A 23,059-nucleotide genomic window follows, 5' to 3' on the forward strand; every position below is an offset into this window, starting at 1 on the left:
TACCGAGGAATGCATAATCCACAAATTGCAGCATCCCATTAAAGCCATGATCAGGCAAACCCCAAATCAATGATGGATGAATCAGAAAGATACCTTCTATGGGCATCTCAACGTGGACCATTTATTTTTCACTATTTTATGTTTCCCTACGTAATGAATAATGTTGGTTATTTGTGAGAATGGTTATTATTGATTATGATACGTAACGAATAATGCTGGTTACTTGTGAGAATGGTTATTATTGATTATTATTGGAGCTGTTTAAACGAAAAATCATATCATCTTCAATATTTATTCAAAGGAAAATTATATTATTTATAATAATAGGTAAATATAAGATATTAGTGATCCATAAAGACATAAATTTTTACTAATATGCATTTATATGTATATTACATTTTAAATTATGTTTTTCAGATAAACTTTTAAAATTATTATATAAATTTTATTTTTAATTTATCAGATATAATGTTTATTTCAAGATCATTTTAACTTATAAAATATTGGGAAAAAAATATATTAAAATAATAACCTAAATTTTATGTTAATATTACAAATAATTAATATAAAAATGAAATGCAAACATAAAAATACTTTTTTTTTTCAGAATTTAAATCATAATCAAATTCATATGAAAACTCCTTATTATATATCGTATCAAACTGATTTAAACAGATTTAGAAAACACATATTTTTAACTCTCAACCCATTTATTACCATTACCAATCTACATTAAATGCCGCAAATCTCATACATCCCACTGAGTGCAGGGTGCACCAGCAAGGGCTAAAAAGCCGGTGGCTGAGCTCTATTGGTGTCCTTTTTTCACTCAGAGGGAGCTCTATTGATGTCAAATATCTTTCTACGGTAATAACAACCCATTTTATTCAAGATAAAACCGATAAAACTGATCCGTATCCTCCAAAATCGTGATCTGACTTCAGCTGTTATCCTGATCACAAAGGCTTTATGAATTTCCTGGCTGGAAACCTAATCAATACAAAAAATTCAAATCCAAACCCTGTACTAACCTTCCAACTCCTAAAACATGAATCTCGTAATTTATACGAAATCTTCTATGAATTCACGGCGGGAAGCCTTCATGTATGCCAAATTTGGCAGGCACTCTGACAGACAAAATCCAGGCCGGAGATAGAGGCGAAACTGTCAAATATTAACCAGCCCGGAAACTAATTAATTATCGAGACGCTGATTGGAATGCTAAATTTTAAAATATTTGTATCAATTATTTAAATTATACGCGACTTTCTTTGATTTTCGAAAGATCAGACATTCGGATTTCACAATTTTGTAACCTTGAACAGAAATTGTCCAGAATCTGTTGAATCGGGAAGGAAACAAAAGAGGCAGAATACAGTACATACAGATCTCTGTGAGCGACGATGGAAGACGGGGACCCAGCAATAATTGTTGGCTCCTGCGTGAGAAGCCCAATTTAATGTCCTGCCGAGGAATGCATAATCCACCACTTGCAGCGCCGATTATGAATTCCTGCCTACGTGAAAAGCCCAGCCTGATCTAATATCCTACCAAGGAATGCATAATCCACCAATTCCAGCGAACCCTTTCCTTGAGAATTCATGCCTTCTGCTACAAGTACTCAGACTCAGAGAAAATAATTAACGGAGAAAAATTTTCAAAACACAGTACGCCTCGTATCCCGTACGCCTATCTCAAACCCCTGATATTTCGAGAAGATGAAACTATCTGATGCCAAAGGAAATGCCCAAACCGTTTGGGCAACCCTTTTGAATCAACGATCAACGGTTGAAATTGTTGCAATCGTCTAACATATAATCGTGTGGTAGTTGATGGTCTTTCCAGGATGACTAGAATTGATTCCAGAAACAATCATGATCGTACGAGAGAAGAAGTTAAGAGGGTGAACAATCCCAGAATATCTTATTAGATGGATGTGTCTACTAGAGGAGGACACCACGTGGGAAGGAAAATGAAGTTTACAGAACCCAAATCTGCAATTGCTTGAGTGCAAGCAATTTTGGGTAGAAGGGACTATAATTTCCTCTTCAAATTGAAGGGATGATGAGGGACAAAATAGCCTATCTGACCCAGTAGGCTATAGCCTTGATAAAGGGGTAAAAAACCCAATTTTTCCCAAATTGGGGCAAAAGTTGGATTGGCTGGAGCAAAAGAACCCAAAATTAGGGGTTGCACCCACAACCCCCACATCTTGAAGCCCGTGGAGAAATCTATAAATAGAGAGAAGTTGAGATCAAATGATCATCATGATTTTGTAGAGCAATTCATTTGTGTTCTTGAGCTTAGCTCTGAGGGTTTTAACTTTTAAGAGTCAAGACCCCTTCTCCTATACTAATTTTGGTGCTGAAAAATTCCACCCTAGTTAGTTCTTTTTTTTATTTTCTCTATTTGTTCTAGAACAGGGTATCTTCTATCTGAGAAGTAGTATAGTATGGTGGCAAAGAAAGAAAAATCTGGGTGGATCTCTCTGTGATTAACCTTTGAACAGCATCTAAGTTCTGTGGAAAGCACCTAAACAGTAGGTGTTACTACTGGAAGTTGAGGCCTGAACAGAAAGAAGGTCCTGAGGCTTGAAAAATCTTATAAGGGCAGTCTGTAGCAGGTCGAAGTTATATTGAAACATTCAATTTGAGTGGGAAGTTTGGTGAACAGTAAATCATTTTGTGTATTTTTTGAGGATGCCAAAGCAAGAGTAAACCTGCACAGGTAGACCAAGACCTCCATTCTAAAACAACATCAGGGCCACGGTGGGGTTTGTGTTACCCAAGACTTCTGTGATAGAAGTGATGTGTTCCTGAGGCAACCGAGGTCTTTTCAAACAGAGGTATGAGGCACCGAAACTTACCTGAGGCAAAGATTCTGAGCGGACCAGAGACATTTGGAGAACAAATTATTTCCTGTTTTGGGTAGATCTGAAGTTCTGGAAAGGAATCAGTACCTGTACACAGCAGAGAGGGTTACGGTTGCAAAAGTCTGAGATTTGTGGAAGAGGTCTGAGCTTTCCAAAGACAATACAGAGGCAGGAAATAAGTACGGTTTGGTGACACTTTAGGAATTTTGTCCAGACAAGAGCTCACATAGGGTTTTTGCTGTTAGGAAACTGTACTTGGATAATTTGATGTTTCTGGTTAGGGTACTTCTGTATTGTTGAATTTACTCTGATCTATTGAAACTATATTGTGGAACTTGGATTATATTGTTTGGTGGATTTGTTGAATGATATATTCACTATTGGGTTTATTGAACTTTTATTGAATACGTATTAATTCTATTGAACTCAGCTATTGTGCAAGAAGAAGAAATATGTTGAAGCCCAAGTGCCCTAAGAAATTCTAGGGAAAAATTACCCTAGACCATTACATCATGGGTTGATGGACCAAAAATCTGGAGGGGAGGGGGAGGGGGGGCAGGCATCTCCCTTTTGAAAAAATGTGTCCCCCACACTAGGGAAATGTTTTGCCATGCATTTCCCAGAGTTTCCCCCAAAGGGGGATGTGGGGAAACATTTCCCCAAGCAACCCCCTATCCCTGGAGGGTGGAAAACATGGGAGGTGCAGCCCCCACCCTAAGGAACACGTCCCCATGGAACACTGATTGCTATTAGCAACTCTGTACATGGATAATCTAATTATAACAGGCAATTGCGAGAAGGCAATGAAGCAGAATTTGATGAAGATATTTAACATGATGGACATGGGAGTTCTACATTACTACTTGGGCAAGGAGGTTTAGCAAAATCCTAAAAGAACCTTTTTTATCTCAAACAAGGCATGCATAAAACCCATTGAAAAAGTTTTAGATGACAAAGTGCATGCCTAAGGATATTCTTATGGAAGCTAAACACAGATGAAAAAAAGTAAGCCTGTCAATAGGACACTACACTGACAGCTCGTCAAAAGCCTGATTTAGTTTACAACACAACCTAACATCAATTATGCAGTTAAAAGTAGTTTCAAGATATATGGATGATCCTAAAGCAAGCCATTTGAGGGCAGAAGAGAGAATTCTATGTCACATAAAAGGAACGTTGATGCCTGATTCTGAAAAGCCATTTGAGAGCGGAAAAGAAGATTCTACGTCATATATAAGGAACACTGAGATATGGCCTGTGGTATACCTGGAATGAGATAATTGAGCTGGTCAGATTTACATATTCTCACTAGGCCAAATGTGCAGATGGCAGAAGATCATCATCTGGTTTGCATTTTAGGTGGGATCATCGAATAGAAAAAAGTCAGTTGGCAACTGCATTGTCCTCTGCAAAAGAAGAACATAAGGGTGAATATAAGAATATAAGTGCCAATAGATGGCATCAGCGCATATAGAAGAAGTACCAAAGGTTGAGACTGCCAGCAAGCAGGATATGAATGGTGAAGCCCTAATAATGTCAGGGGCCAAACCAGAGGGTGGGAAAAGGTGCTGAATATCCCAGAAACCTGCCCACCTGGAAAGAGAAAAGAAGAACATGGGCAACCACCATAGCACACAATCAAGCTGGAATTTGGAACAGAAACTGAAATCAAGATTTGAAAACTCAAACGACCAAACCCTAGAATAATATGCTCTGAGATTTGACGTAGGATATAAGTGTCTATAAGTGGCCTTACAGGCAAAAATGATTGCAGGGTTCTATAAGCCTTACATATTGTAACAGGGATATTAGAGCTGTAAGTTCTGAGTTGGCCTGTGAGCTGTAAATCATTTTGAGGGTCATTAGTGCCATATAGCACAGCATCACACTATTGTACTCTTCCGTATTCTGCATTATTAAATTAAAGCAAGTTCATGTTGTTCTGCTATATGTGAATTCCTGTAAATCAATGGTAACAGTTTTCTCTAAATGGTGACAGAAGATAAAATTCTAAAAGTATAAATTCTTCCGCTGCAAGATATATGCTAATTTCTAACATGGCGTCAGAATCCTTTGATATCTGACCCTGAAATTTCTAACAGTTTTTAGTTTTGAGCTCTAATTTAACTACAAGTTTGACAGATCATAGCTAAGTATTTTAATAGTTAGATCCAAACATTAGTCCATTAATATTGGTCGGTCAAGAGATCCACCAAATAAAGCATCATTTGAAGTTAAGTATACCAATTCTCGTGTAGGCACCCCTTTGAAAACTATATTCAAATCAAAGAATTTCTTGACCTGGACATTTAATGGGTAAGTATTAGACGAAAACCAATAGGGCATGGCCAACTACAAAGATTGCAGAGTTGTCAATCGTAATAGTTGACCTCTAAATATTACTATGGGCATATTTTGAATCTCGTTTGTATTCTGCATATCTATGGATGTCTCTCATTTCCTTAATGGTCTACTACTGAATAGTGAATCCTATGGATGAAGGAGTTTATTTTGGTCAGACTGCAGGTTCATGAAGCATAACCCATCTAGTGTTACTCTAAAGTGATATGATAAAACCCGCAACAAACAAAATAATAAACTTTATAAAACAGGTTTTATATGATATATCACACCAATTTCAACAATCAATGGCACTCTGGCATTACCTCCTTGGGTTGTTTAATTTTAGGATAAGTCCATCCACTCATAAGATCAATACTAGGCAACTCTAACCCTTTTGAAGCATCAAGTTGACTTAATATATCTTGAAAAGAGAGCTCCACACTTCTCAAGACCTCTTGCGTCCTGGAAGAATCATGTGCTAAAAGAGAGAGCAAGCAGCCATATTCTTCCTTTAAGTGCTTCAACTGAGCGTGTTGTTTCAACAATTTGGAAATCTGGTCATCTGCCCTTGAATGAGCTTCTCTTAACTCTTCAGTGCGTGCAGCCAGATCATCCTTGATTTTTTGTATCTCATGGTCACTTTCTGTTTCTACTGCCTTTTTTGCATTTGAAAGTGCTGAGATTTTGTTTTCTGCATCTGCTAGCTCACTCTCAAGGGAGTGCACCCTTTCAAAAACCTTATCCAACTTAGTGGCTAGTATGTTAGCTTCTCCTTTGAATTTTGTAGCTTCTTGTTCAGCAAAACCTATCTTTTGCTGTAGTTCATTCACTGATTTACCAAGCCAATCAATTTTCTTGACCGGATCCTGGTATAAAACTTCACCTGTAAAGTCAATAGCCTAGTTACCAGAAACGGGACGATGTCCCCCGTTTCTGGCAGAAACCTTAGAGAGAAACCGGACCATACTAGAAACGCCGTCTGCAACGGCCGTTTTCGTTTTCACTGGAAAGAAACGGTTTCCCGCGAAACGAAACAGTTTCTTCTGGCCATTTCCGGATAGACTTGCAGTTTCTTCTGGCCGTTTCTGGATAGACGTGCAGTTAAATTTATTTTTTCAGACTCAGATTAAATTTAATTTTTTCAAACGTGGGTTAAATCAAGTTTAATTAGCAATTGATTACACATACAAAGAGTTTAATTGGCAGTTCACTGTTAGTCTGCTGCGCTGGACTGTTAGTTTCTGAGCTGGACTGTTAGTTTCTGGAAATTAAACATAAGAACTCCAGAGTCCAGAGTATTTGTGAGCGAGCAGTTGAAGAAAGAACTAGCTGAGAACGCAGGGTATTGTGAGAGCGTTGCTAAAGAAAAACACCAGTTGCCACTCCAGTTGCTCATGTTCTTTCAAGGATTTAAGCAGAAGAATAGAGCAAACCCATCACTACTCACATGCAAGCCAGGCACAATTCAGAGCCAAGCAGCTTCACGCCCGCATCTTCAACAGCATTGTCAAAAGGTACTACCTACACACTTCAATCTCTGGTTTTCTTTTATGAATGCTCGTTCTAGAGTCTAGACCACATAATTCTCTCAAAATTTGGGTAGGTAAGGTTCGCTGGGATCAACTGTTCATATCATAATGCGCTATCCCTGTGTTCAGTCCCGTAATATCCTTGTATGCTTGCCAAGTTGTATCATGTATGCGGATTTTGAACTCTCTGCTATACGGTCTTGTCATTCTCCTGTTGTAAGCACTGTACTATGACTATAAATCAATCTGCAGAGGATGAGCAGTTCTCTGTTCAGTTCCATATGGATCAAGAGGGGTGCTTGAACCTGAAACTTGCATTGCCAAGCGGTCAAAAACAAGTATCTCCTTCTCTTCCTACTAACATCCTGACAGAAAAGGCCAATCTGATGGTGAATCCATGCTCTTATGCTTTGTTAATACCAATACTCTTCAGAGAATGATCCCTTTAATATAGAAATTTGACCTTCTTTCTCCATGACTTCATCTTCTAAAACCTGTACTCTGTGCCACAAGTCAGTTGCCTCATTCCGGATGTTTAGAATAACCTGGTCTTTAGCTTCTGCTGCTTGCTTAAGCAATATATTCTGCTTGATCATATCACTCTTTTCGGCCCTTAGTCTGCAGTGGGAAATATTTCAACAACAGGTGACAGAAATCCATGCCCACAGAACAGGAGCTCCAGCAAGTCGACAACCTGGAGAATTTCCTAAAACTGTCGAGTACTTCTATGCAAATCCCTTTCCGGGTTGCATTTGTGAAAAAAAACAATTGCCTAGGAGAGTGTTAAAGGGAAATTTATGAGTATCTTATTGGTTTAGGTAAATCTGTGCGTTTTAATTATTCCTCAATGAATTCCTCTTTACACTTAAATGAATTTGCAGTGTAACTTGGAATTCTTCGCAATATAGTCCAAGAATCATTCTTTTTTCCCGTGACCAATAAGATGCAGTCTGTGTTCCATCTATGCAGACAGAAATTTAACTAATTGTGCCAAAATTCACGGTGTACTTTCATATGCATTCCAAAGGCTTGGTAGCAATCAGGGAAGATTTTTGATGCAGCAGTCTATAAATGTTTTTCGCTGCTGCCTATTCAAATGAAGGCGCGTTCTTGTTGATATGCCACTTCCCTTTGCTTTGCTATGACAATCCATTGATGTAAATAGACATGATTCATGAGGCAGTATTGTAATTCTGCTACTGCTTCCTTGATCTCTATGAAAATATCTGGTTCCTTTGTTTTTTCACCTAAATTGAATGGCAATCTATATGTGTGAAAATTCTATATATTGTTTTGCCTCTGACATTGGGGCTTCATGGCTTATACTGATATAACCAGTACTTGCTGGTCAGTGGAAATGGTTTTAATATGTTCCTGGATAAAAGTATATGGAAGCCTGAAACAGGTGCTGCGAGACTTTGCACATTTCATCATGCATATGACATATTTTCCCTTTCAAATCATTCATCAGATTTTTGGAATGTATCAATTCAGCCTCAGTTTCAACCTTTTTGTAGTTGGCATTTTGCAATTTACAATTTCATGAGCAAAAAACATTGCAGGTTTATGATTAATGCTTTGTTTATATTGTTCACCTTTAATATGGTGTTTTTCTCTCTCCTCGTTTCTTATATGTGAAACCTCCAAACTTCGTTTCTCGTACCGTTCTCGTTTCCCGTTCCGTTTCCCGTTTCTCGTTTCTGGTAACATAGGTCAATAGTGTTTAATGTCTTCATTATACTCTGTCTTGTATTGTTGCTATCAAGTAACTTCTTCTCTAGCTCGGCACAATGACTTTTTAAGGAAAATACATCTGTTTCTAGACTTTCAAAGCGCTCTAGCTCACTTGACAACTCGCTGATTCTCTGCTTTTGTTCATTAATCACAGAGTCACGTAATTGCAACTCCGTTTTTAGCTGCTCATGTTCTACTATTTTTTCATCCAGAGATTGTTTCAAATTTTCTCGTTGTTGAGCTAACCCTTTTCCCTTTTTCACTGCCATAGTCAGTTTCTCCCTTATTACTGATGATCTCTCTTCTGCCTCCTCGAGCCGTACCTGTAAAGCATCCTTTTGTTTTTTCACTGTCTCTAGCTCTTCAACCATTATTCTATTTTGTTGTATATGACTTTCTATCTCTATTCTATGTGATGCCACTGCTAAATAGACTTCTTCTTGCTTTTTATTCATTTCCTCAAGTTCTGTAGTTTTTGTGGTCATTGCAGCTTGAAGACCCTGAAGCTCCATCATCTTTGCATCACCACTTTCCTTGAGCTTTTCAACTTCTTCAGATAATTCATTTAGCTTTTCTATGAGTTTCTTGATACATCCTTCGAGATGCTCCCCATTATTGCAGAATAAAGATAGCTCCTGTAGATCTTGATCTTTCAATGTTTCAATAACCATATCCAATAGTCTCTTCATACAGTCTTCTGCAATTAAATTCCTATCAGCAATGCTTGATTCCACAGGGGACTCACTCATAGGTTGATCAACAAGATCATTGCATAAAATCTCTTTCCGGGATGCATCTTGAACTGCTTGCTCGTTTAGAGATTCAAATTTAGAATTAAGCTCCTCGAGGCTTTTCACATATTCCTGTTTTTCATAGTTTACTTTCAAGAGATTTTCCTCTATGCTTTCTATTCTCCTCTTCGAGTCCTCCACTTCAAAGGCAGATAAGTCAGCAATTCTTTGAGCATTCTCAATTTCATGCTTAAAACAAGCTGCATCTTGTTGGGCCTGCGTTAGTGCTCTGCTGAGCCATTCAATCTGAAATTATGGATCAGTATTTCGCATAGATTTTGGCATATCAACATTCTCAAGGATTTGTTCCCATCTTTGAATAAGATGGTTCCTTTCCAACAAAGTCTTCTCCAGTATATCTGACTGCTCAACTACACTACGGTATTTATTTTGTAGTTCCTCGTACTCTTCTTTTAGATCTTCAAGATGACTCTTCCCAGTTTTGTCATCATCCACACTTGTTTCAGACATAGTGTTATTTACTCCAAGAGATGATTTTACAAGCCACTCAACTTTATCAATTATTTCTTTGGAGTGGATTGCCTCTGGCAAATTCATCTCCCCAAAGACATTTTCAATTTTCTGAAGAAGTGAGTCCTTGTTAGAAACTGATTCCCGAAAAGCACTTGCAGAATTCTGAATATCTTCTAGCTCTAATTCCAGTGCTTTAACACGCTTAGAAGCTTTCATTTCAGTTTCATGCAATGTATCATTTTTCTTCTGCAATTCCTGCAAACATTTTTCTAGCTCGTTGGACTTGTCCACTAATGATTGTCTTAGTGTATTGCGTTCCTGAACCAATCCTTTTCCTTTAGCGATGGCCAGACTAAGCTTTTCTCTCACTGATGACAATTTGCTTTCTGTCTGCTCAAGCTCAGTTCTCATTTTGCTGTTATCCATGCTCATTTCTTTAAGATTCTCGTCAAATTTACATAAACGGTCCTTCAATTCCTTAATTTCTTCTTCATGCTGAGTTTTAATTGAATTCATTACGCTTACTTCTTCATTTAACTGGTCTACTTCCTTTTCTTTGTAACTGAAGACTTCTTTGAGGAACACATCCAAAGAAAGTGTAGGTTTTTCTTCCAACAAGTTTCCATAATTAGAAGCAAGCTCAAGTAAGCATTTATGAACCAGGTTCACTTGTGAAAAAGCTACCTTATACTCCTCAATAAGAAAAAGGAGGCTTGTCTCCAGATAAGACATTCTCTCCGAGCAAGGAACAGATGCCAAAGTCTCATCTTGAATGACTTCCTCAATGGCAGCTATTAACTTCTCTATGGTAGTGTCAAACTAGTGTTTCAAGTCAGAATAAAATTCTGAAGAAGCTTTCATTAATGTTTCCTTTTTTGAAAGAGATTTTCTAAGGGAATCTACCTCCAAATGTAAGGAATCTCTTTCATTTTCATTTTGGGCTGCTTGAAAAGCCATTTCAGTGCATTTTTCATCCAGTACTGTGCACTTACCACTAATCTCTTCAAGTTGGGCACATTTCTGAGATAGCTCAACTAACTTAACATTCATATCTTGAATATCTTGGTCCTTTGAAAACAAAACAGACTCAAGTTCTCTTATAGTGGGTTCAAACTGTGATCTTTCATCCAATGCTTTCTGCAAATGTTTCATGAACTTGCTACAGTCAGCGACCAAGATGTCCAATGCCACAAAAGATTGCATGTTTTCTTCTCCAACTTCACTGGACTCTGCATGCCGCAGACGATCAACTAGCTCTTCACTATGCTCAGTCATCCTCTCTTGCTGCTAGACCAACTTTCTAAGCTGATCATGGATAATAGCAAGTTGTTGTATAGCTGAATCTCTCTCCCCCTGCATCACAGAAACTCCTTAGTTTTTCAAATGAATTCTACATTTCTGAAATCTCTAAACTATGGAATTCAAATATTACCTGCAAGATTGTACATTTTGCAAGCCTTTTTACTGTAAAACTCACAGCAGTAGCAAGCTGCAAATCAATATTTGAAATTTCTGATTCATTAATAGATTTAGATGGTTGAATGGTTTCCTCAATGTTTTCTGCCTTATGAACTGTTGAATTTTGACAATCAGTTTTCTGAACACCCAATGATGTTTCTTGGTCAGTATACTCTCCATGCAATGGTTCTGTTTGAATCTGCAACAAAGCTGAGTCGCATCTTGCCTCAGGGATAGGTAGAAAGAATTCACCCTCTACCTCTGTTAACATATGTCTATGCTTGCACACATTGCTTGCAAAATTCATATTTTCTGATGTAGCTTTATGAAGCTCAAGTACCATATCTCTCAATTTCTTATCACGTTCTGATTTTTCATCTTGCCTCCTTGATAAATATTCCTTGCAATCATATAGCTCTGCAGAAATTTTGGCATTCTCCTCAGAGAATCGATTCCTTTCTTCTTCATGTTTTTGGTGGAAATCAGCTTCTTTTTTCATTTGCTCCAGCTCAGCTCTCACTACATGAAGATCTTCAGATAGCTCTGCTCTCTCATTTTCTAATTTTTTGACCAAGACCTTGAATTCATCAAGATCATTCATCGCTTTAACCTTTTCAGCCTTTATTTCATGCATTTCATCACTAAGTTGAGATATTTGACCATTAAGTTCATTAGTCAGCTGCCTTGTTCTCATAGCTTCTGTCTCAAGTTGTTCTTTTTCAACCATTGTAGAACATGTCTCCAGCTTATAACATTCAAATCTCTTGTAATCTTTTCTTTAGCTTTAATAGCTTCATCTAGAACAGGTCTCATTTCAGCCAATTCATTTCTTACAAGCTGATTTTCTTGTTCTGCCTTTGCCATATTCTTTGCATGCTCATCAAGCTTCGTTAAAAGATTGTGATTTTCATCGTTGAGACTTTGTTCTTGAGTTCTGAGTTTTTCTAACATTTCAATATAATTTTCTTCTCTGTCCTTGGCTCTCTTGATAAATCTTTCAACTTCAACTTCAAGACAAGCCTTACCTTCTTTGATTTCACCCACTGATTCCACTCGTACATTTTGTTCAGCTTCCTTGATTTTAGAAAAAGCGGCTGCTTTCTCTGCTTCAAGATCCTCTAATTTCTGTCGCAGAGTCTCAAAATCAAGTGGACATTGATTCCCATTCTTTGTCAAATGTTCCACATCTGTTTGAGATATCTGGGGTTTCTCTTCCAACAAACCAGTTGCTTTTTCCAAGTCTTCAATGTAAGTCACTTTTGTCTCAGAATCACTGGCAACTGCAAGTGTACCTTTCTGTTCAATGGAATCATGAAGATTCTGTTGTGTAATTTCCAGGGTTTTGCTTTGCAGCTGGGATCTCAAGTCATCCCAGGTATTTGCCATTTCTAATTTCTCCTGTTCCAAGTCATGAGCCATCTGTCTCAATTGCTCTTGTTCTACAAGTAGTGAAGCGGGTTTTTCAGCTTCTTCACCGCATGCATAAAGTTTTGATAACTGACCTTCCTTCTCAAGAAAATTACCCTTCAGAAGAAAACTAGACTCTTCCAGACTTGCACTTCTACTTTCCGTCAGATGGTCAAGCGCATCCACAAAGGACTCGTCCATGCTCATATTCCTGTTCTTGTCACCTTTGAAGTGATGTAGGGTATCAACATGAGAAGGCTGTGAACTGCAATTTTTTAAAAATGCAACAGGTATATCCTCACTACACTGTCCAGCTCCCCGTAGCTCTCCATGTTCATCATTTTTCAAGTCCAGAACTGGAGACCTGACTTCCTGCAAAACCCTAACCAAAACAAGGTGAGCTTATAAATGAATAAAGACATCCTCAGTGCCGAATATATAAGAAAATCAAAACAGCAAACGAGTTTATTTCATCCCCTGCACCAACTTTGTCCTCCAAATGAGCTTTTTGGCTCTCTTAAGAGCCTTCAGAAAAATTTAGATTTACCTGTTCTAATTCATTTGCATTATCAAACTCAAGAATTGCAAGCTCAACATCGGTGCTCTCCAGAGCGTGTACTTGCTCTTGCAATTTAGGATCTCTGTATGGCATGCTATCTTCATCTTTTCCCAATTCAGAAAGTGAATTCCCTATACCACTGTGTTCAGGTGCAAGATCTCTAACAACATAAACACTAGTTGATTCCCCTTGTAAGGAAGGAGAGTCCATATCATTGGTGAAGCTTGAAGGAGAACTATGTACGGCTACATAAGCTTCCAATCCCTGCTCTACCAGCACTTCTCTACCTTTGGAACCTTCCTCCTCTTCCCATGAAGCAGACACAATTGAACCATCAGGCCTAGAGGGACAACTGTCATCCCTGGAAAGACCATCAACTACCAAATTAATATTCTCTGCTCCCCCAGACTGATCAACCACCAAATTAATATTCTCTGCACCCCCACGCTGATCAACTACCAAATTAATATTCTGTGCACCCCCAGACTGATCAACTACCAAATTATTATTCTCTGCACCCCCAGACTGCTCTCCCATGGCAATTTCTGTCTCCACAGCACTACAGGACTTCAAATTATCACTGGTGTCTGATAACATTGGTAATACTATATCACCTGGCTCAGAATTGGGTGTCTTCCCTGGATCTGAAGCATTTTGCCCAGATAACACATCGTCCCAAATTTAATGTCCTGCCGAGGAATGCATAATCCACCGCTTGCAGCGCCGATTATGAATTCTTGCCTGCGTGAAAAGCCCAGCCCAATCTAATATCCTACCAAGGAATGCATAATCCACCGATTCCAGCGAACACTTTCCTTGAGAATTCATGCCTTCTGCTACAAGTACTCAGACTCAGAGAAAATAATTAACGGAGAAAATTTTTCAAAATACAGTATGCCTCGTATCTCGTACGCCTATCTCAAACCCTTGATATTTGGAGAAGATGAAACTATTCGATACCAAATGAAACGCCCAAATCTTTTGGGCAACCCTTTTGAATCAACGATCAATGGCTGAAATTTTTGCAATCGTCTAACATATAATCGTGTGGCTTATAAGATGACAGATAAGCAGAGAGGGGAATTGATCTCAGAGGGAACGCCTTACGGCGTAATTACTTAGACAGTAATGAAATTATTCATGGGGTCTGTTAAATTTGTAGAGTTTGATTTAGCACCAACATAAAGGACCAAGAGATCATACACTGACCCGCTTGATATTATTCTTTAAATATTGAGCCAAATTCTCATTGTAGCACAAAAGTTATAAAAAATCAAGTCTAAAATTGATTTAATAATAGAAACATGGTACATTGTAATATAACACATAAACGTGCTCAGGTTCAGAGTATAAAAAAAAATCGAAGTGCTAGCACTGCAATTATTCTCACAACATCGAAAACAACGAAGTGCAACAGAAGACAAATGGATTTGTTATTGAATGTGCCCCATAAATCACACCATTGCATAGAATTGGATCCTAATCAAGAATCATTTGTTCTTTAAGTGTATCAACCTCTTATTCTCTTCCATAGACAGTTAATGACATTTCAAGAGCTAGATCTATGTACACAATTGTTTTCAAATATACATATTAAAATGTGGGGGAAAGTTTCAACTTGAGTATAATTTGATAAGCAAAAATAAATCTTCGAATGATATTTTCACATGAATTACTTTTCAATGTTCAAACGTAAGTAACCAATAATACCTAATAATCTTTTCATGTTGAGTACCATGTGCATATGCAAACATCTCACTGGCATTTTCACTCACAGTTCAAACTATAACCAAGCCCATACTTATGCCAAAATCCTCTATATCAATCACACTATCTAATTAAGAACATTCATGTGTGTTGAATGTATGCACCTCATTCTTAATCTCGATTGTGTTATGTCCCATTTCCTTCTTCACCCGTTTTTCGTTCATCACCTTTCTAAAATTTCCTTTATCATCTCATCTACCAGTAACAACATATATGTTGGACGACTACACATATGGTCTACTTCGATGTGTTCCAATTGTGCATGTTTTGCTAGCAACAAAAAACACCGAAGGCATTAATTTCATGTGCACATATCTACTTTCTTAAAAAAAATTAATATTCTTTTCCTGCACTAGAACAACTCCAGCAAGAGTTGAGAGAATTTCACAAAATGGCTCGGCATAAACTTTCCTTTCAGATGCAATATCCACCCGCAAAAATGAAATTAACCTGAATAAGCATAAAGGAAGAGTGGGTTATGTAGATGGAAAAATTGAGAAGCACAAGATCATAAAATTAAGGAGCAATAAACTTTAAATAATAGTGTTAAAATGACCTTAATTTTCCCAATACAACCATGATCATAAATAACAGCAGTGTGATACACTCCATTCCTAGATCTCAACTACAATATTCTCTATTTCAGTGAAGAAAAAACCATTACCTATAATAAGGTGGAAATAACCATTACCTATAATAAGGTGGAAATAAGACAAAGATATCATAGATATGAAATGAGAAATAACCAATAAGCATTGACAAGACTAAAATAGCTATGATATTAAATTTGATAAATAACCTTCTAACTATAATAACATTTCAATGAATGCTAAAGGAGCTCTACAAAAGCCAAAAAGAGTTACCATGAAGACTATTTAAAAAATGGAGGAAATTAATTTGGAATGCAAGAGTATCAACTTAGATCCATTGGACTTGATACCTCTTACATCCATCAAACTTGTTCTTGTCTGAAGTTAAATATAAATTTGATATTTAACATTTAAAAAATATTTAGTAAAATATATTAACTTACTTGATAATATAATTTTTTATATTAAAAAAAATAATATTGATTCTACATAAAATATTTCAATATCTCTCTTAAATAAAATATTTTAAGGTCAACTCTATATATACAAAGAAACAAAAAAGAAAGAAAGTGAAAAAAATTAATTATTAATTTATTGAATTCTTAATATGGAATTCATATATTTAATGCCACCAATAATTAATAAGAAGCATCACACTTAATACATTATACAGTGCACATTGCTCTACAATTCAATATAAAAAAAATATAGTAAAATTTTCTTATGTAAATACATTAACTCAAAAAAAATGACATTAAAATAAAAATAAATAAAATAAAATAATAATTATTAAAAATTAAATCGATTTTAATTTTAAATTTATTAAATATAAAAATTTAATTACAGAAAAATTAAATAAATTTAAATTAAAAAAATTAATTCCTTTCAACAATTACCTGGCTTAATCTAAACTAAAAATTAAATTAAACATACACTTAACATTAAAATATACTTGACAGCTGATATATCCAGAATTAAAATGACTCTAAGCTATATGTTACGCATTAAGAATAATAAGGATCGTGGTTTATTCTCGCCTCAAATTAAAAAAAGCAAACCTTGTGGAAACTGACTCGCACAATTTGCTACCACATTAATTTATATACTCGCTATGTAATCGTTTTCTTATTGTTGTCCTAAAAGTTTTATAATGATTTGTTCTTCCCATATATGTACAGGCAAAACTGATCGGAGAGCCGCTTCGCGTTTGTGTTTTGCCACGTACCAGTTAATATACATTATCTTCTTTTGGCCATTTAGATTAGAATTAATAAAAACTGAAGTTTTAAAATATCAGTATCTGACATTCATTCATATACTTGTTATATATTATAGAAAAAACAGATTCCAGAGGTCTTTGGCATTTCCGTTTTTTAGCATTTTGGTTATATATATATAATAATATATTATAACATATTTACACTATCGTGTATATATATATAAATAATTAAATGATAGATCTCAGTTATACAACTATATAGATATAATGTAATGACAGATTCCGGAGGTCTTTGGCATTTGCGTTTTTTCACATCTAGGATATATAATAATATATTATAACATATTTACACTTGAAATCATATATATATATAGATAAATGATGATCTCAGTTATACCATATATAGATATAGATATAATCTAATAGTGGCTTATTATTATTTTTTTTCTTCTGGGAAAAAGTCGTAATTTTCATTAAAGAAGAAAATTACATTTTGCAGATGCCGAAGCATATTCAAAAGCAGGCTTATGCCTGTCGAGTTCATTTGTAGCTGCTATATATAAAAGTCTCCACGTAGGGAGCATGAAAATAAGTCAGTTCTATGTTCAAAATTTGTGCTTGGCTCTTCGCAGAGAGCATTATAAACTGTAATATAAACAAAAAGATGTACTGTTCTGCTGTATCTACATACTGAAAAAGAAAAAATATCTGCATATGTATATGGGCTTATAGTCCATCATTCCAATTGTTCATCAAATGGCCGATGATAGTACTGATAAAAGGTGTCATCGTTTTCCTCCTGGATCCACCAGCCCTCCCCTATTCTGTGCGCTGCCTCTTTGGAGAGCTGATCTGCAGTGGTGTTCTGTTCCCTGTAGATGTGATGACAGACAAAAGATTCAAATGACGTAATCAATCTCTTAGCTTCATCAAGAATATGTCTTAAAGCAAATGCATGACAATGAGATGCATTATTGAGCCAATTGCAAACAACTTTGGAGTCACCAAAAATCTGTAAGTGTCTGCATTGTTTTAGGATAGCAAAATGAATGATATGCTTGGCTGTGATGAGTTCTGCGAAGTTGTTTGTGCCTCTGCCAAGGTTAATTTGAATCTTGTAGCGGTGTCTGTCGTTTAGGTGAAGTATGGCGCCCCCCCCGCACCCATCATCTTGGGCTGAGCCATCAAAAAAAGCCCAGGGCTTTGTGTTATCAATGGGGATAGGAGTGAGAGTTCTAGGTGCAGTGGCAGGGTCCTCTTCAGGTAATAAATTGTAATCTGCCACAGTGTGAAGTATGATCGAAGGCCAGTGTGGCATCTTCAATTGGAAGATGGATTGGTTACGAGCTATCCATATAGCCCAACAAATTAGCAGAGGTAGGTTCTTGGCCTTGCCTGTATGCTCTAAGCACCAGTTAGACCAAGCCTCCTGTAGGGTGTTCCCATGCCATTGCTTCAGCTGCGGGATATGTGATGATATGGACTGCCAGAAGATAATGGTCGAGCTGCAAGTTAGAAACAAGTGCTCTGTGCTCTCCTCAGCATTAAGACAAAGATGACAGCGAAATGGTCCATAGAAGGATCATTTCATGAGATTAGAACCTGTGGGAATCTTATCAAAGATGATATTCCACATCAGTAGTCTTGTCCTGGGCGCAACCTTGAGTTTCCATATCGACTTCCAAGTGGGAAGGATGTCAGGTGGTTTATGTGGCTCCATAAGCTTGAGGTATCCCAGCTTGGGAGAGTACACACCATGTTTAGCATGTGCCCAGATAATCTCATCTGGTCCCTCCATAAGTCTGATATTTGCTTGAGTGAGAGCAGAAGTATAATCCTTCCAATCATCAAACCATTGGTGAGGCAGATTTAGAGTTCTGGCAGATAACCAAGCCTGCTGGAGGAATGAGGAATTAGCTTGGTCACCAATGTGTTTGATAAATATGATTCCTCTGTCATGGAGATAGCGAATAAGATCAGCCGGCAGTCTGTGGGCATTCCCGCATCCAACCCAAGGGTCCACTCCAATACGAACTGCATTCCCTTCTTTGATCCGCCAAGTGATGCCTTCTCGCAATAGGGGAATTGAATCAATGACAGCTTTCCAGATGTTGGAGAAGTGATAATTGTGTCCATGTCTGGTACAGAACCAATCTAATATGGGCATTGGCTTAATGTACTTGGAATAAGCCACCCTGGTCCAGAGACTGTCTGCAGTGAGTAAACTCCATCCGAGTTTGGCTGCCAGAGCTTTTGAGAAGATAGCCAGTCTCTTAATGCCCCATCCTCCCCAGCTCTTAGGCTTAGTAATGGTCTCCCATTTTACCCATGCAAAAATGCGCCCTGGCTGTTGCCCTTTCCAAAGGAATCTGCAGCATATGCTCTGGAGTCGGTTTAGTATGCCCCTTGGTATCCAAGCCAGGGCCATCCAGTACACAGGTGTAGCCTCAATGACCGCTTTAATGAGAACAAGTCTTCCGGCTCTCGAAAGATATTTGTGGTACCAAACTTGAAGCCTCTTCTCTACTTTGGAGATGAGCCATAACCAGTCTGCAATTTTATAGCCCGATGGCTTCAATCTAAACCCCAGATACTTAATTCCATCCGATAATTCCATGGTGACAAATGGGAATCGCTGTGAGGCATAGTTGATTTCATGTGCCGAGCATCCAACTGATGTAATAGTGGATTTGTTATTGTTAATCTGCATCCCCGTGGCCTGCTGGAAAAGTAGGAAGGAGTTATGAAGAGCGGAGGAGTCACCAATACTGCCATTAAGGAAGATGAGAATATCATCAACGAATAAGAGATGAGTAAGGAAGAAATTATCCACTATCTTGATTCCTGTGATTAGGTGTCGATCTCTGGTGGATGAGATTATCCTACTCAGCCCTTCCATAATCAGGAGGAAGAGCAACGGTGAGAGAGGGCATCCCTGCCTGAGCCCTCTCTCAGCAGTGAAGAAGGGGGTAGCTTCTCCATTGAGGAGGACACTATAAGTAACATCAGTGATGCAGCTCATCATCCATTTGATAAAATCATATGGGAAACCAAGATGAGTGAGCAGCAATCTAAGGTACAACCAGTTTGTTCTGTCAAATGCCTTAGAGAGGTCTACTTTGAGAATCATGCCTTTCTGCTTCTTGATTTGTAGAGTATGCATGAGCTCCTGTGCTGTAGCTATGGCTTCATGGATTTGCCTGTGGTGAAGGAATGCAAACTGTTCTGATGATATATGCTGAGAGAGGATGGGCTTGAGACGGTTTGCTATAATCTTGGCAATAATCTTGTAAAGGCAGTTACAGAGTGAGATGGGTCGGAAATCATCAAAGGAGGTCGGATCATCAGTCTTAGGAATGAGGGCGATGAAAGTGGATTTGATGGCTGATGATATCCAACCTCTTTTTCTGCTATCCTCCACTATACTCAATAAATCTTGGCCCAGAATGTCAAAGAAAGAGATGTAGAATTCAATGGTCCATCCGTCTGGACCAGGGCTTTTGTCCTTTTTAAACCATTTCAGAGTTGCTTCCAGCTCATCCATGGTCACCTCCTTCAGAATCTCTTCCAAATTGTCCTGGTCCACATATCTGGGAAAAATCTCAGCCACTCTCATGATCTCCAGTATATTAACATTCCCAAGCGCCTTATAGATACCTCTAAAGTGTTCGGTAGCCAGCTTGGCCAAATTCTGCTGATTGGAGATGGTGAGGCCATGCTCATCCTTTAATTCCCATATAGTATTGATGGCTTTCCGACCATTGGCAAATTTATGATAGAACTTTGTGTTATTGTCTCCCTCAGTGAGCCAAATAGCCCTGCTTCTCAATCTCATGCTCTCTTCTCTTTCCTTCAATATTTGAGATCGTTTAGCAAGCAGATGGTTATACTGCTCCTTACTCTCCGGGGAGTTGAAAGTTCCTGATGAAGAGTTTTCATACTCAGTGATGATCCTTTCGGCCTCCATGAGAGTGTGGTTATCCTGGATCCTCTTCTGATGTGCCCACTTTTTAGTAATCAGCTTGAGTTCAGTTAACTTCCTGACAAAGCCAGTAGACAGATCCTCTTCTTCCCGGATTGGGTTGTTTTGCCAGTATTCATGGACCAGCTGAATGTATGATGGATCTTGTAGCCATGCAGCATTGAATTTGAAGGGGCTCTTAATTTTGCGAGTGAGGCCATCTACCTCCAGAAAGATAGGTCTGTGATCCGATAAGCCACCCGATCCTACCCATTGTCGAGCTCTGGGTAGATCATTGTATAACCGTTCTTTAATGAGGAAGCGGTCGAGTCTTCTGGCCAAACTCTGATCTCCACTCCTATTATTTGTCCAGGTATACTGAAGTCTAGCAGAGGGTATGTCAACCCAGTGGTGGTCCTCCAGGAGGGAGGAGATGGAATCAGAGAGAGTATCCACTTGGGCCATATGCCCCCAGGATTCACAATAGCCCAGGGAGAAATTAAGGTCCCCCCCCAAAATAATGTTATCAGCTTGAAAGAGCCCCCTTTCAAGAAGGGATCTCCAGAAAGTAAGTCGATCAGAACAGGGTCCATAGACATTTATAATGCGAAGATCCCTTTCGAGAGTATGTTCATGTATGTCGAGGCCTATGAACCCCTTACCTCCCCAAAAATTGCAGATGTCCATAGTCTTGTTACAGACCCCAATAGCCAGGCCCCCAGATCTGCCTGATGCATCAAGTGCATGGAAAGTCCAATTCGGGAGCCAAGTAGAAAGAGAGCGAATGAGGTGGTCCGCTTGGCAGAGGGTCTCCTGTAGAAAAATAATATCCAGACGATCCGAGGTTAACAACCTCCTGAGTGCTAGTTTTTTGGCTGAACTAGCAAACCCTCTACAGTTGTAAGAGAGGATTTTCATGAGGAAGGAGGGGGAGGGCCATCCTTCGCTCTAAGGGCCCCAAAAATGGTGTGCTGTCGCCCAAGGGCGACCTCCTCATCCGCAGTCTGCCTTGCTTTAGTGATACGGGATGGACGACCACGAGTGGTCTTGTGGGAGGTGGGGGGACTAACAGGGTCAAGACCAATAACATCCGGTCCTCTGTCTTTGATCCGAGGACGAAGGGAATATCGGGGAGATGGCTTGGATAGTGCTGAGGTCGAAGTAATCAGAGGGGGGGGAGCCAAGGGAGGAGGGGGCGGGATCGAACAAGTGAGTGATGAATGAGCGTGAGTGAGAGAAATTAATGTAATAGAGGGAACAGAGTGTGCAGAGACCGATGAAATGCAAGATGCATAAGATGTCAAAGAGTTAGGAGGAGATGTCATACCCGTAACCGCTGTGTCCGTCGGAGGGGTCAGTGTGTGCTCCTGAGCCTCTGAGGACGATGGCGGTGCCGGGGGAGGTGCAGCAGTCTCTATACTTGCAGGTCCAGGTCCATCCTGAGGTGCATCTTCCCCTGGTGAGCGCTGATGAGTCTCAGGAGGCTGAACCGGATGCTGATCCAGAGGTGTCGACCGGTTGATATCAGCGACCTCTTCTTGCTCATTCCTTTGTGCTTTCCTTAGAAGCGGGCAGTCTCTGTAGAGATGCCCTACCTTGTGGCATCTGCGGCAGCGATATGGGATGCCCTCATAGTCAATGATCTGCCTTCGCGCCGAGTCTCTCCACTGTATAGTTATGTACTCATAAAGTCCTCCCCGAGTATCCATGTATATGAGAATCCTGGCATAAGCCATCATGCCCGTCTGTAGATAGGACTTGTCATAGCCCATATAAGTTCCGAGTGCATTGCCTATGCGCTTGAAAATTTCTTCAGACCAGTATTGAAGAGGGAGTCCAGGTAGTCGAATCCAGATAGGACCAACCCCAATCTGCTCTGTCTCAGGATCAAATAAGGGTGTCCATCGCTTGAGGAGCACAGGCGCGTGGTCAAAGTGCCAATGTGAGGACAGAACCCAGTTAGTGTGATCGGCACGCGCGAACCTAAGTGCAAACCATCCCCTCACAAATGTCTGCACAAACGGGGTATCAACCAAATGGTGCCCCCAAATATCAGTAGCCCAAACCTTCAAGCGTGGCGCCATATAGTTGCGACCCCTGATGCGCCCGACCAAAACCCGGTCCGCAAAATCCATCGCTTCGCCCCACTGAATGTCCTCTTCCAGTCTGAGAAAATAATCAACTTCTCTAGATTTGAAACACTTAGTTTTCCTTCTAGGGCCGCCGGGGGGGATAGGGTTCCGCGGAATGCTAGAAGCCGGTGGAGGGAAATGAGCTGGTGCCGAAGGTTGAAAGGTTGCAGGGATACCAGCAGGAGAAACGTGAGAGAAACCGGAAATGGGGCCCGAGAGCGGG

General features: G+C 39.0%; 3 protein-coding genes across 3 annotated transcripts; all 3 read right to left on the reverse strand.

The window, feature by feature from the left end:
• Positions 1-8,992: 8,992 nt before the first annotated feature.
• LOC149172839 (trans-Golgi network-localized SYP41-interacting protein 1-like) lies at positions 8,993-11,018 on the reverse strand. Its single transcript, XM_089426486.1, has 2 exons — positions 10,647-11,018; positions 8,993-10,562 (listed from the first exon to the last, which is right to left on the reverse strand). Exons 1-2 carry the CDS (start codon positions 11,016-11,018, stop codon positions 9,522-9,524), a joined length of 1,413 nt encoding a protein of 470 aa, XP_089282612.1. The 3' UTR covers positions 8,993-9,521.
• Positions 11,019-11,891: 873 nt separating this feature from the next.
• LOC149172840 (uncharacterized) lies at positions 11,892-13,838 on the reverse strand. Its single transcript, XM_089426487.1, has 2 exons — positions 13,156-13,838; positions 11,892-12,980 (listed from the first exon to the last, which is right to left on the reverse strand). The coding sequence occupies exons 1-2, from the start codon at positions 13,762-13,764 to the stop codon at positions 11,892-11,894; spliced, it is 1,698 nt and encodes a 565-aa protein (XP_089282613.1). The 5' UTR covers positions 13,765-13,838.
• A 4,487-nt stretch (positions 13,839-18,325) lies between these two features.
• On the reverse strand, positions 18,326-21,622 carry LOC149172841 (uncharacterized). Its single transcript, XM_089426488.1, has 2 exons — positions 20,259-21,622; positions 18,326-19,943 (listed from the first exon to the last, which is right to left on the reverse strand). The coding sequence occupies exons 1-2, from the start codon at positions 21,620-21,622 to the stop codon at positions 18,326-18,328; spliced, it is 2,982 nt and encodes a 993-aa protein (XP_089282614.1).
• Positions 21,623-23,059: the final 1,437 nt, after the last annotated feature.

The sequence above is a fragment of the Pinus tabuliformis genome, chromosome 4_2 (assembly GCF_031772625.1).
Source record: "Pinus tabuliformis cultivar Carrire ecotype Pingquan chromosome 4_2, CPIR1, whole genome shotgun sequence".
In the NCBI taxonomy this organism is placed as follows: domain Eukaryota; kingdom Viridiplantae; phylum Streptophyta; class Pinopsida; order Pinales; family Pinaceae; genus Pinus; species Pinus tabuliformis.

Coding starts and splice junctions, on each gene's coding strand:
- LOC149172839 (XM_089426486.1), bottom strand. CDS start 11,018: ATGACTGAGCATAGTGAAGAGCTAGTTGATCGTCTGCGGCATGCAGAG. Junction 10,563..10,646: donor GAGATTCCTTACATTTGGAG/GTAGATTCCCTT, acceptor TTGAAACACTAG/TTTGACACTACCATAGAGAA.
- LOC149172841 (XM_089426488.1), bottom strand. CDS start 21,622: ATGAAAATCCTCTCTTACAACTGTAGAGGGTTTGCTAGTTCAGCCAAA. Junction 19,944..20,258: donor CTGGAAGCAACTCTGAAATG/GTTTAAAAAGGA, acceptor CCTTCACCACAG/GCAAATCCATGAAGCCATAG.
- LOC149172840 (XM_089426487.1), bottom strand. CDS start 13,764: ATGTTATCAGACACCAGTGATAATTTGAAGTCCTGTAGTGCTGTGGAG. Junction 12,981..13,155: donor ATGCAAATGAATTAGAACAG/GTAAATCTAAAT, acceptor AGGGTTTTGCAG/GAAGTCAGGTCTCCAGTTCT.